The sequence below is a fragment of the Coenobita brevimanus genome, chromosome 25 (assembly GCF_032717465.1).
Source record: "Coenobita brevimanus isolate Jiangsu-jjx chromosome 25, ASM3271746v2, whole genome shotgun sequence".
NCBI lineage: Eukaryota > Metazoa > Arthropoda > Malacostraca > Decapoda > Coenobitidae > Coenobita > Coenobita brevimanus.
Window position 1 is genome coordinate 3,612,647 of NC_136978.1, and position 13,838 is coordinate 3,626,484.

General features: G+C 40.7%; 2 protein-coding genes across 2 annotated transcripts in view; one reads left to right on the forward strand and one right to left on the reverse strand.

The window, feature by feature from the left end:
• The window catches only part of LOC145393672 (uncharacterized), a 77,031-nt gene extending 70,353 nt beyond the window's left edge, over window positions 1-6,678 (reverse strand). The window contains exon 1 of the mRNA XM_080267722.1: window positions 6,512-6,678. Within this exon, the coding sequence (XP_080123848.1) occupies window positions 6,512-6,595 (84 nt within the window). The 5' untranslated portion in view covers window positions 6,596-6,678. The remainder of the gene's footprint in view (window positions 1-6,511) is intronic.
• Window positions 6,679-6,991: 313 nt separating this feature from the next.
• The window catches only part of LOC145393673 (uncharacterized), a 158,037-nt gene continuing 151,190 nt past the window's right edge, over window positions 6,992-13,838 (forward strand). The window contains exons 1-2 of the mRNA XM_080267723.1: window positions 6,992-7,190; window positions 7,430-7,472. Of these exons, the coding sequence (XP_080123849.1) occupies window positions 7,126-7,190; window positions 7,430-7,472 (108 nt within the window). The 5' untranslated portion in view covers window positions 6,992-7,125. The remainder of the gene's footprint in view (window positions 7,191-7,429; window positions 7,473-13,838) is intronic.

Below are 13,838 nucleotides of genomic sequence, written 5' to 3' on the forward strand. Positions count from 1 at the left end.
ATTGTTGTCTTTATTGTAGTCTTTATATTTATCAACTTTTTTACACACCAATCTAGCGACTTTTAGTCTCCATGAGTTGGCAACTCTGCATGTTCAGCTTGTGTCTAGGGGGGGGGGTCAGATGCAGGGAAATTTCATTTTTTTTTTTTTTTTTTTTTTTAGGGAAATTCTGTCCCCGAAAGAGAAAAGGAAGATAATTTTGGTGAACAACATTTTACTCAGAACAGGCCTTCTGAACAGCTCCTGTCTAAGAGAGAGAGAGAGAGAGAGAGAGAGAGAGAGAGAGAGAGACTTGGGCCATTCCCGAGGTCTTAGAACCGAAAGCACACGAACGCATTTTCCCTGTGGTACCCTCTTGCATTATTCGATGTATGGCGTCGAGAATCGTGGCAAGTGCTACCAAGCGGTTCTCAAATTATCATTTTCTTGCCATTAATCTGGTCTTTGGAACTGGATGTGATCACTCCCTTTCCCCATCGAAATTTTCGTATATCCTACCACTTTATAGTGATGTAGATAAAGAAATGCAGGCAGAAGAACCAAAGTTTCACGTCCCTCACAGACGAATCAAGGTAGTTTTGTATACCATCATGGAATGTTCCATCAAGCCAGACACCTTAAAATCAACACCAGTATCCACAGTACATCAGAGACCCTTCCAACTTTCTCCCGTTGGAGGAAATCTATCATGATGGCCGAATAACAGCCTCCATTTCTGCCTGTCCTGACTTCGACAATCAATTATTGTCAACAGTTGCAGATTAAGATGTCGATTTCGGTACTGAAGGAGTGAAGCATATAATGAAGAGGTGTAAATTATTTGATCCAGTCCTGCGGAATCTCGATGCCATAGGCCGTTCCAGCATCGTGATAATGACTCCTTTCTGTCATCCCCCTTGCAACTCACTTTCCAAACATGGTTCCGGTGGAGGATTTAAATGGGCATGACACTGAGTGGCATTTGCTTCGCAACACAGACTTGGGAGTTTTTTTCATTCATTCATTGCCAGACGCCATGTATCCCAGACAGGGTGGCCAAGGGCTTAGAGTTAGTTGTTTTACAGGGAGGGGCACTAATCCTCCACCAACCCCACTTGACGTAGGGATGGAGTTGAGGAAGATATACTGTATAGTGATGAATTATTTGGATTAAGAAAAACCAAACTGAATAACCTGTTAAACACATCAACACCCAATGGGGTGTTGCATGCAAAAACAGCTTGTGCAGATAAGCCCTGCTATGATTTCAAGATTGTCTAGCCATCCCAAGGGGATGAAATCTACAGAACTAAGGACTCGGATCATTAAGTTTTGTACTGTGCTTCCTGTGTTTAAGATAGCGTTCTAAATGCATAAGGTACTTCGTAACCACATTTTTTGTAAAATATGGAGCTGTAAATATTTTAACCGTATTTTGTAATATGTGGAGCTGTCAATATTTTAACCATAAATTTTGTAAAATATGTAGCTATCTATATTTCAACCACATTTTATAAAATATGGAGGTCAATATTTTAACTACATGTTTTGTAAAATATGGAGCTGTCGACACTTTAACCGCATGTTTTGTAAAATATGGAGGATGTCAATACTTTAGCGAACTTAAAAAACATAGTAGCAGAATCTAGGGAAAATTCATAGCAAAAAGGGAAATTTCATGAGAGCATCTAGCAAAACTTGGCCGAGTTTGCCTGGCAACACTGCGTGTGTCTTCAGAGTCTGTCTAGTAAACATCGTTCCGTGGACGACTTTCAAGTTTAGAAAAGTTGTTTAATGGGTTAGATGCAACAGTTTCGGCCCTACGTGCACTCATCAGGTATGAACAGGAACGTAACAGATGTCCTTAGAGAGAGAGAGAGAGGAATGATAGGGAGAATGTGGTTGTGGGGTGAGTAATAGTGAGTGAAAGTGATCCATCCCTCATCCAGTGCTTTTTTCGACCATCAGGAGTGTAGTGCCCTGTGACCAACTTAGCTACTTAACCCCGGCATCTAAGGCGAGGGTGAGCAGCCTCGCTTGTCCCTGAGTGGCAGTACTTGAGCATTAATCCTGACACCCTCTGACGGATCCCATGGGGTTGGAGTGCCTTGACCCACTAGACCACCAGGCATCAATTATTTATGGTCAGTGCGCAGTATCGTAAATGGTTTTCTGGGTTAAAGAAAACCATCAGGCTTGCCCTTCAAGGGTACAGATAATTAACTGAAACGATGTGATGCACATAATTCTCGTCAGCTGTGAGGGTTTTCTTCCTTGGCAGATAATTTTACAGTTATTACAAGGAAGACCCAGCAGCAGTGAATTTTTATAAAACACTTTGGTCGTTGCTTTTAGCAGCTTCATTATCCACTCTGGCTTGGCTGTGAAGCGTTTGGTAGCCATATATGTGAAAAGTTATCAGCAAGCAATCCTGCATACACTCAAGCCCAGGCAACTTTACGAATACTGCAATTGGTTCTCTGAGTATCAGTAACAGTCTTATAATAGGATGTAGATCTGGAGGTGGAGGAATACCGTATATTCTAGTACCTATAAGGTATTCCAGATTATCACTCATGCATGTCAGGGCTCCAGTACGCGTGTGGATATTTCATTAAGGGATGGACACAGATCGCTTCCAAGGCTTCCAATTCCTGCCATTTTGCTGCGCTACCTCCAACTGACAACTCCCTTTCATATATATATATATATATATATATATATATATATATATATATATATATATATATATCAAATGTCGGGACCAGCTGCCTAGTCCCGGGCTCCTACGCTCATGGGGCAATTTAGGATTGGATGATGGATATATATATATATATATATATATATATATATAGACCCACCAGCCTACCCTTGTTTTCCTCCTCCACTCCCCCTCCATCTCATACACACACAGGCTTCTCTAGTCAGGCTTTGTCTCCATCCTCACCACTTGGCCGGACGAGCTTAAGAGTACTTACGGCTTCATGCGGCCTTAAATAAAAAATGGCTTTTCAGCTGTCATCAGTGGCAGTTCCGTAAGGGGAGTTGTGGGATCAAGAAACGTATGACTTACTTCCAGTGACACAAGAGCCTTCGTAGCGCCATTTACTTAGCGACGTATTCAGTAGTCACACCTCAGTATCCTCATGTATGCTTTTGATGCAAACTTTATCGATATTTGAAAGCTTCAAATCAAATACGAATGATTAATAGGGTGCAATATGCAGAATAGATCGATAAGGAAGAGGTAGTACACAGCCTCCTGTCACTTAGAATACGGTCTTAAGAAAACCTCGCTATCCCTCCGCACTTATATATATATATATACAGTATATATATACGGTATATATCTATATCTATCTATCTGTCTCTGAATATATATAGAGACAGATAGATAGATATAGGTATATATATATATATATATATATATCTAAATATATATATATATATCTATATATATATATATATATAGAAAGAATAGAGAGAGAGAGAGAGAGAGAGAGAGAGAGAGAGAGAGAGAGAAAATATGATAGCAATCAGTCCCATTTTACCCACTTACAGGTGTGACGGACTGAGGCTGTGCAGTCCAGTGCATTTAAGGGGGGATGACCAGCCTGTTTCCCTTAGTGGTGTTCTGTGATGGGACAAACGCGGGGAAGGTGGAGGGGGGGGGTTATGAAATGGGCCTGGTGAGCAAAGGAATGGGTGGGATGGGGGGGTATTTTGTGAAAATGGGTATTGTAGGTACTGCGTGTCAGTGCAGAGGAAGTATATTTCAAAACATTCTCCAGTGATGAAAATGGAGTAGAGAGTTTGAGGAATGGGCGTGAGGGCAAAGAAATAGGATGAGCTTGAGTTTTGGTGGGGGAGTGGGTTGGAGCCACTGGAGTACTTTATACCTCACATGATTTGCGCAGTGATGGTTTCCTTGTGTTTTCTCCAACATGATAATTCCGCGTCGACCTGCGCCTTGCAATGCAGGCAAAAATTTTCAGTCACCTCTTGGAGACCGCACCTTTGCAAGGCCAACAATCCGACTCGGGTGTTCTAACCGCTAGACACACTTGAAAATCCTGTGTACGAGCTGATACTGGTATTGTCTGTTTACACCCTGCTTATACCTGGTGTTGAACAGTACAGTATGTAGACGTAGCACGTAGCACCCGTCTAGTAGCAAATTGTCATCATTCATCTGTCCAATTCTATTGCAAGAATTAACTGTTACTCCCAGTCCTTCATGTATGCAACAGGTCAACCCTGGAACTGTCTTCTGTCTGTATTCTACCTGTGACCTCCAGTCTTTTAAACGCAGTGTGTCCAGGCATCTCGAAATGAACGGATCTTGAAGTTGGCTCTCTGTTATTTAATATTTTCATGGAGGGAACAACAATCTTGCTGGCTTTCTAGCCTTTGGTTCCATTTTCTTTGCATATATATGTATATATATATATATATATATATATATATATATATATATATATATGTGTGTGTATCTATCTATCTATCATATATATATATATATATATATATATATATATATATATATATATATATATATATATATATATGAAAATGTATGTACTGACTTTATTTGAAAAATTTCGTGGGTAACAATATTATGATATTCATGCTAACAATATTATGATATTCATGCTGAGGTACCGTCTTGAAATTATCAACGTCTTAACACTCGGACTCTTATGACTCACCCAGGTGATTAAGTGTCAAACGTTAGCTGGCCTTAAATACTGGAGTTGTCCTGACTGTGAGTGAGCTAAATACATACCGTAGCTACTTTGGGTAGGGGTAATAAAAGTGTTCTCTATTCAGTGCATAAAAATGTTATCCATGCCATCACTTCAACTCAGCTCCTGGGCCCAAAGTCACGAACTGACACTGTTATCCCTTTCGTAGCTCAGTTGTTTTTGCCGGAAGAAGAAATAATGATGGAGAAATTCTTCATTCTCCTTCCTACAAAAAAAAAAAAAAAAAAAAAAACTAGGAGAGGGAATTGATAGTGATTTCGTTAGTGAAGTCAGCGATATTCTGGCCTGAGCGTGGGTGTGCTACCACAGACGTGTAAGTGGTGATGGCGGTAGTTTCCTTTCATCTGCTTGCCTGTATTCGCACCCTGTCGGTTCTACTGTTGACATGTACAAACTTATTAGAGACATCGTCATTATAACTATCTGACTTTCACTTACATCACCCTTTTCACAGCCGCCCCTTCTCTACTCGTATTTTGCGAGTGCAGAGAAGGATAATTCTATCACCATTCCTTCACAGGGAAGGGTCGGTCCTCAAGTGAACTTAATAGGAACAGTTTAGGTTGTGATGCTTCATGTACCTTATAATTTATGACTATAAACATACCACAAACATTCATGGAGTATGAACTTATAAATTGACAAATAATGCAAATTTGTCATTCTAAGTTCTCACTAGGAGAATTGAAATATAAACACAAAACAGTAATAGTATTACCGGTAACACTTTAGCTAATCCTTCGTGTTTGAAGCACTTACCCCGGTATAATATTTAATAACACGGTGGAATATGCAAACATAACCATCAAAAGTGTACAGATTCACAGTACAATTTTCACATTAATGCGGTCCAAATTTTCGTCGTTTTGCACCTCATTTCACGTACTTCAGTGGCTAAAACATTGCTATAGCTCAACATTCATATCATTGCTGCACTTTTTCGTGATTAGCATCATGTTCTAGTATTAATCTGTTTTTACAGCTCAGCATTCAATATGGAGAGATGTTAATTTTAGGTCAAGTTAAAGTAAAAAGAGTTAGTTAATTAGCTGCGACACTGTTCTCCTCCTCTGACAGGTGTAATGATGCATTCCCTAAGCATTTATGGGAAAAAAGGGGCGTGGCTGGGATGACGGATTCAGCCAATTAGTGTTGGGCCAGAAATGGGCGCAGAGGTGACACTTCATATTGCAGAGGCATTACATCTTATTCCATGATTCTTACGTGTGTCGTGTAAGTAATATCCCTCCATCCACATTAGGTACTAAGAAAAAAACAACCGAGTAGGTGCATATGATTGTAAAGTACTTGGAATGGAATTGAGTTGCATAATTCACATAATCTTGTTACATTCAGATGAGCATGAAAAAGCTACGAAGTTACTGTTTGATATGCCATACCAAGCATACTGATAACCTACAGCACGAAAACATTTAAAGTTCCTTACAGTATTGTGGTGCCATACCAGGTTCGAATAACGTAATCAAAATCCTACTGTACCGTTCAACTTGTCGCTTGGATATGCTCCTCAGTTCAACGCGTTAACTATCTCCCACTCTTAAGCGATATCTCCTTATTACAAGTATATACTGGTTATTTTCCACATTTATCTACTCCTGTTTTTGTACAGGCAGTGCATAAAATTAGTGCAAATACCGGTATAATTTTTAAAGTTTAGTACAAGATAAATCAGAAAATGTGATTTATATATAGTGTCTTATATATATGTATGTTACGTATATATATATGGCGTATTTAGAACTTACCTTGGCTACAGTAGAGTGACAATATAGCAATAACACTAATAGCGTGGAAAGACTCCTCAGTCGGAAGGCTTCAGTCCCCTCCATACCGAATATAATTTATTCGCGGGACGAGCTACCGCTGGAACGTAGCCATTTCATAGGCACGGGGCGCCACAAACCACCTCAACTTCGTGCTGCACCGAACTGATGCCCAGTGCCTTCTCAGAGTCCTTCTCCGCTCACCTTGGTGCTCATCTCGCTCTTTTCTTTCGTCATTATGCACACATAACAACTGATTCTGACCAAGGAACCTGTTGTGTGCTTCATATAAGGAATAATAATACTTTTTTGATTAACGGAAGTAGTTGTGATTTTTGTAAAACGAGTAAAATAGATAGGCTGCGGTAATACTTGGCATCTGTGACGTAGGGCGGGTTGGGCCCTGATGGAAGGCCGAGGGTGTGTCTGTGTCAGGCGGGCAGAGTGGCGTGGGCCCTGGTAGAGAGTGTTGCTACCTGCTCTCCCTGGGTCGGATCCGAGTATCTCTCCTTGAGTGCACAATTTGCTCATACATGAAACAGCTGTAGCCTATGTGCACTACAGCTTTGGTTTCATTGTAGCATGGTGTGGTGAGCATGGGAGGGTCTACCGGAGGGATGAGGTTACCACCCTCTCCGTCCCTCTTCAGGGGCTATTTCTTGTAAGTCTTAAAAGTTTCGGCTTCGGCACCAGTCATAATATACCGTAGTGTTCATGTAGAATGTCCACTAAACAATAAATAGTTTTTCACAAGCAACACCTTCATTTGAAGGTTACGCTTAGCGACATGTAAGTCTTGTACACAACCTGTAGGCTGCATTATAGGTTAAAATTCAGGTATTGTAGTTTTTATTTATTTACATAGAGAAACTAACTAATGTTATTTTCTTCTCTTGATAGCTGTGTGCTGCTGCTTTTCGGCGTCTTCAACACTTCAGTATCGGTAAGTTGAAATTATATGTCTCAGTAACCTCAAAAGGACTTAACAACAACTTGTACTGTACCGGTATTGGTATTGATTTTGCATGCCAATATGTGACTCCATGAGGAAAACACATCATGAACTGTAACCAGCGAAAACCTATAATTTCTTCCTTTTGAAATGATACTAGTTTCTAAAAACAGGTTCATTAGTCAGCCACAAATTGACATGGATATGCACTTTTACACGTACCTTACCAAAGGTCGTGTATTTGTAATGGTTATTAGTCTTGCCACTTAGTAGGTAAACCGCCGTTATTGTTACCAGAAATAAATCTTAACGTATTCCCTGCATGTGAATGAAGTTTTAGGGGTGCCTACTGGCCTGCATTTATTTGTTTTCATCTGACGGAACTTTACCATTCCCACAACTTTAGTGCTTGAGTTGTGGTTGCTTAAAATTCGGTGCTCAGAAGTTATGGGGAGGCGGTGGCTCAATCGGTAGAGAGTTGGCCTGCAGTCCTGACGGACCCGGGTTCAAATCTCGCTGAGGCAGGGAACAGTTTAAGGATTTGAATTTCATAAAATCAGACTTTACTGATCTACCAGAAGACCCGCCGACATGTCGTAAAAATACCCCCGCTAATACCAATACACCAGTCCTGTATGAGACGGCCCTAGCATGAATTCAGTATGGACGGTGGGTGTTAGCGCCGAAGTGGTGACATGTAGAGGTGTGAGTACGTAGGAGGACTACTGGGCCTTGAAAGCAGGCGGTGAAGCCTATGCCCAGAGTCGGTCACATAAAAAAAAAAAAAAAAAAATGTGGTAGGGATGAGTCTCCTTGGTAATTAGCGAGGTCATTCTTCCAGTCTGACTGCACTTGTACAACAGCTGTAAGGGGTTTGGGACATTTATTAGAACAGACGCGCCATAGCAGCCCTTTCCCCCCTCCGAGACGTAAGAATATGATGACCCTCGTCGCCTAACATCTGTGGAGCAAGGAACCGCGTACAGTCGGGTTCAGAAATTCCTGGTATAGAGGCATAAACGGTCAGTCTTTGTAGGTAGGGTAGGAATGATTGACCGTATGATCCTGTTACTTTTTATAGTTTTTTCTTGAAGTTTTTCTCGCTGTTTTGCGGCCTTTTGTAAGCTTAAGCAAGATATCTCGTAGCTATAGAAGTTAATGAGTCCAACATATACGAGAGAGAGAGAGAGAGAGAGAGAGAGAGAGTTAATGAAGGGAGCAGGAAAGAAATGAAAAAGTACGTATTATCGGAGTGAAAAGGGAAAGTAACAGTGTGGGCTGGAAATGTAGTGGGTTTGGAAATGATAGAGGAATGAATATAATCATGCCCTTTGAAAATGGGTGTTGTGGGATTGGTGGCTTGAGTGAAATGAACTTAAAAAAAAAATATCGGGAAAGTGCAAAGGAATGGACGGGGAGCAAAAAATAAAAAAAAAAAAAAAAAAAAAAAAAAAAAAAAAGTGAGGGGAAGAAGAGGGGGCGTAAAAATAAATGCTGTGAAAATGAGTGGTATAGTAGTGAGTGCAATGAAGTCTCTCTCTCTCTCTCTCTCTCTCTCTCTCTCTCTCTCTCTCAGGATCATCTCGCATTGCTTTCTGGCTAACGTTATGTCTCTTAAGTCATGAACTTCATTATCTCCCCAGCTGAGTGTAATTTTTAATCGCAATACTGAGAGAGAGAGAGAGAGAGAGAGAGCGACAAGGCAACTCTGGCAGTGCCTTATGCTAAAACCCCTTCAGTCTGGTGATGTAATTTATTTCCTGCTCCCTCCAGACGATTTTCCTCAGCATGGAAGGATCTCGTGGGGGGTTTAGTGATGGCAGTATCTTACCCGTGTAGTTTAAAAAGTCTCTTCCAGGCAAAACTTAATTGCTTAGGGGAAGAATATAGGTAAATAAAAGATACTAAATGTGTAGTGTAACCCCCGTAGATTTTTTTGGGGGTCGCAGCGTTCTGTTTATTTATTTACATTATTATTATTATTATTATTATTATTATTATTATTATTATTATTATTTTAGCATAGTCTTCGTGGCCTATTCCCAGATGGCCCAGCAGTTCTTCTATGTGCTACACCAAACAAGTCACCCCTTGTGCCCTAGTACCCACCGCCAGTACTGACACTATCCTAGGCCTGCCATTTTTCAGACTGGTTTAGCCTCCTAGTAGTAGCATTTTTTTTGTTTTCAAGTTTGTTATAACGAAATTCAAGTAATACGAGTAGAACTGTTCATGGGCAGCCTGAGATCGAACCTCCGTCGTGTGTCATGGGAAGAGAAAGGCCCGGAAGTTTAGAAGAACCCTAACAAATTTCTCCAAGCGATTTAGTTTTTGGATATTGCAGGTTAATATAATTTTGTGCCTTAATTTTGCTGGTTATGGCAACTTTAAAATGATTTGAGGAACACAAAAGACGATGGTGAGGTGTAATAAGCAAAATAAATCGCTGAGGAAGAGGTGTTAAGGAGCTTCCTGAACCGACGAGAATTACTGGCCTGCATGTAAAAGCTTGATTGTTTTTTTTTTTTTTTTATGAAAGACGATAAGAAGGTATAATAAGCAAAATAAATCGCTGAAAAAGAGGTGTTAGGAAGCCCCCTGAACCGACGGGAATTAAGGGCTTATATGTATTTTTTTTTTTTTTAAATAAATGACGATAGTAAGGTATAAGAAGGAAAATAAATCGCTAAGGAAGAGGTGCTGGGGAGCTGCATGAACAAACGAAAATTACGGACCTGTATTTGAAAACTTGAATAACTTTTTTTTTTTTAATTCAAGGAAGGAGGAACCAAAGGCCAGAAGTCCGCAGGATTGTTCCCTCAAAAAAATAAAATAAATTAATTAATAAAAATCTGTCGTAGCCTCTTTAGTACGATGAGGTATTTGCAGCTATAGTATTATTATTATTATTATTATTATTATTATTATTATTATTATTTTTAGCTATTGGGAGTCGCTTCAGATCGGAGGGGGGTCAAGAAAACATTCCAATATACAGTACTCCCTTCATTATTCGGGGTCCTTCCTAACCAGAGAAAGATAATCTAGTTGTAGCCTAATTAAAATGAAAAGTACCAGTGTGTCATTGTTGTGAAGAGGTTAAGGACCCTCGTGTGGTGGGTAGGCATGAAGTTAAGCATTCGATTTGGCTCTCTTTTATCGTCTTTTTATTTTTTCTTAGAGGGTACAGTCTTGCAGTAGGCTTGAAGTTTGGCATACACCTTGGCTCTCTGTTATCCTGTCTTTATATTCTCTTAGAGGGCACGATCTTGCGGGCCTCTTGCATTAAAAATATTTGGGACCTGGATAAATCATCGATGGTTGCGGGTCGTGTTGTAGGGGAAGAGAGGGACTTGGAAAAAATTATTAAATGTCTGCCTTGGTGACCATCGTGCAGTTGATAGGGATTTTTGCATCCTTCAGACGATTTTATTAAGCTTTGGAAGGGTGTCTGGGATTGAAGGGATTAATGAAGGCTGTATCTAACCCTTCTTCTTTAAGATGTCTCTTCTAAGCAGTTCTAAGCAAAATCAAATTGGCCAGAGGGAGCAAGAATATAGGTTTTAAAAATCGCAGGGAAGTGTAATACCCGTAGAAATTCTAATGCATGGACTTTCAAGATCGTATTCATTGTTGTGTGCAGTTTTTGGCGAGCGAGAAATTCTTTTGGTATGGCTGACGGTGAAAAAAAAAAAAGAAAAAAAAAAAAAAAAAAGCAGTTACCTTTGGGGCTGCTACATGCACAGTTTTTTCTTTTTCTTTTCTTTTTTACCATTAGAAAAGCTAGAAATTGAGTGGGTAAGAGAAAAAGAGAGAGAGAAAAAAGTTCGGTTCTCACATTGGCTAACGCATGCACGGCGTTGAAATCACCTTCGCTATTACTATACACTGTCTTCTGGTCTTATGCCATTTTTATTTGTATCTTACTATCGCCAATTTAATCCAGCTTAGGACAGAGTTTTGGCACTGGAGGGGTTAGACAGAGCTCATCCACTTCGAAAAAATCTATCAAGAGGTGGCTAAATTTCTCGGGAGATAGTGTGAAGGAAATACTATAGCAACCTCGTGCTGAAGAGGTAAAGGTGCATTCTCCATAGATGTGACCTTCTTCCTGTTATCATTTGTGCCCTTTTCTCAGGTGCAGATTTACTTTCTTGACAGTTTTCATCCTCCTCCTCCTCCTCCTCCACACACACACACACACACACACACACACACACACACACACGCACACACACACACACGCACACACACACACACTCTCTCTCTCTCTCTCTCTCTCTCTCTCTCTCTCTCTCTCACACACAGCTTGTGTTGGCTTCGTAAAATTTTGCTATTGCTCCATACGGTGTAAATGGCAGGCCCACAGTTATTTTCCACCATATCTTCACAAACTCTTAAGAACTTTTTTCCTGTTGCTCTTCTTGTTTGGTGGGCTTATATTCATTTACTTTCCCTCATTGTCTTCGTATATGTACTAGATTATGCTCTTTTGCTGTTTACTCTTACCCCTGGATACAATCTCTCCTTCTCTCATTCACAGCTTCGTTTCCATTAGAGTTGTCTGGTGTTCCCATACAGCAGGTTTTTACGTCTAATATTATACCACTGCCACGTTCACTGCCTTTCCCTTCAAAGTTTCATAGTCTTTTAACCTTCTCTCTTAACTTCGTGGTGGCTGTAGTCTGTTGTCAGCAAAGAAAGGTCTATTTATTATTAATGGGTTATTGCCATAGCCAGGATTAGCGGTAACCCCATTACGTAGTGGTAATTATGGTTTATGTGTGACCAGTAATCTATACCGACATTTCGTAGACGATCCTCATCTTTGTGCCATGTTTCCCCTCTCCTGCTCGATCCTCCATCCCTTCCCAGTTTAGATATACCGATATTTTCCTTTCTTTCCTCTCATGTACCAATTTCCACCTAACGTTGCCTTCTCCAGCCGTAATATCTCTAGCACCAATGAACCCATTCAACCGAGAACGCCTATTTCATTTTTTGCGAGACCTTTTACAGTGCAGGAGTTTAACGGAGAATGTTTCTAAGTCTTTCAAAGGAAGAGGTATCCCCAAGATTAATTATTATAATCGTCTGGACTGGCAAGGTGGAATCAAGTAGGTGTCCTTGAGTTGAGGAGCCTAAATAAAATACATATAGGCCTAACTACAGTACGGAAGAGTTTCATTTGGTTATCTTCGTTTGCTGTCAGAGCCTCGAGTCATGATACTGAGGTGGTCCTTGAGCTCCACAGTCGTCCTTGGAGACGGAGGGATCTGGCTGGAAACTCGAGACACCCTCTGTAAACACTGAAGTCGTCCCTCCACCCCAAGATTTAGTCTCGATCCAAACTGTTAGTGGCACTGAAATAAGCAGGAAGTTGTCTCAAGGGAACTAGCCTGCATTCCTACCGGCGCTTGGGTGAAGCTGAAGTAGAGAAAGCCAGTTTGTCAATTCCATGGGTTATAGGACTACTTGTTTACTCAATTATCTTTGTATATCTATAGCCAGACGCCTTAATCTATGTCGCCCTGTCCCCTGCCATTTCGCTGCCCACCCCAAACTTTCATCCCCCTGTCTCATATACCTCTCTGCTCCATCCCTCCATCTCATCTTCGGTCTCCCCCTTCCATTCCCCCTCTCAACCTCACTCACATACATCCCTCTTAACATATGTGAATTAGTCAAAAGTTAACAGTGATGAGAATAAAAGCTAAAGTTAACAGTGGCATCAAGGGCGGATCAGCGAAGTATATTCAATGATGTGATGGCTCTCATAAGCAAGAATTTCATAACACGTGGCTGGAGCGTTTTATCCATAGCCTACTCTCTCTTTCTGTTCGCTGTAGCCTAACCAAACTATGTAGTGGTGTATGCTGGGTTTCATACTAAGACTTTCACCACGCCTATACCGCCCCATCTACAACTCCCAATTTTTACCATTTGATCCGTTTGCACCCTCTTCCATCATCCATCTCTGTCCTAGTCCATCTCACCAGTTCTATCCACCCATTTCTATCCACTCTTGCGTCGAGGTTTAGGAGAGATCTGTTACATAAGCCTTACTTCACCTCCTCTCCTGTATACACTTCTTCTTGTAGTAAAAAGAGGATACTGCGCTCTTGCTCCAACCCCCCCCCTCTCTGTCTGTCTGTCTGTCTGTCTGTCTCTCTCTCTCTCTCTCTCTCTCTCTCTCTCCAGCAAATATTCGAGAAAGCAACGGGCCATTTCAGACGCTCTTTTCCTGATTTTTTAACGCTGTGACGAAGGTTCAGACAGCCAGAGGAGCTTTCTGTTTTGTTAATCTATTTTCTTTTATTGTTACTGATTTATTTCTGTAAAGTTCATGGCATTTTG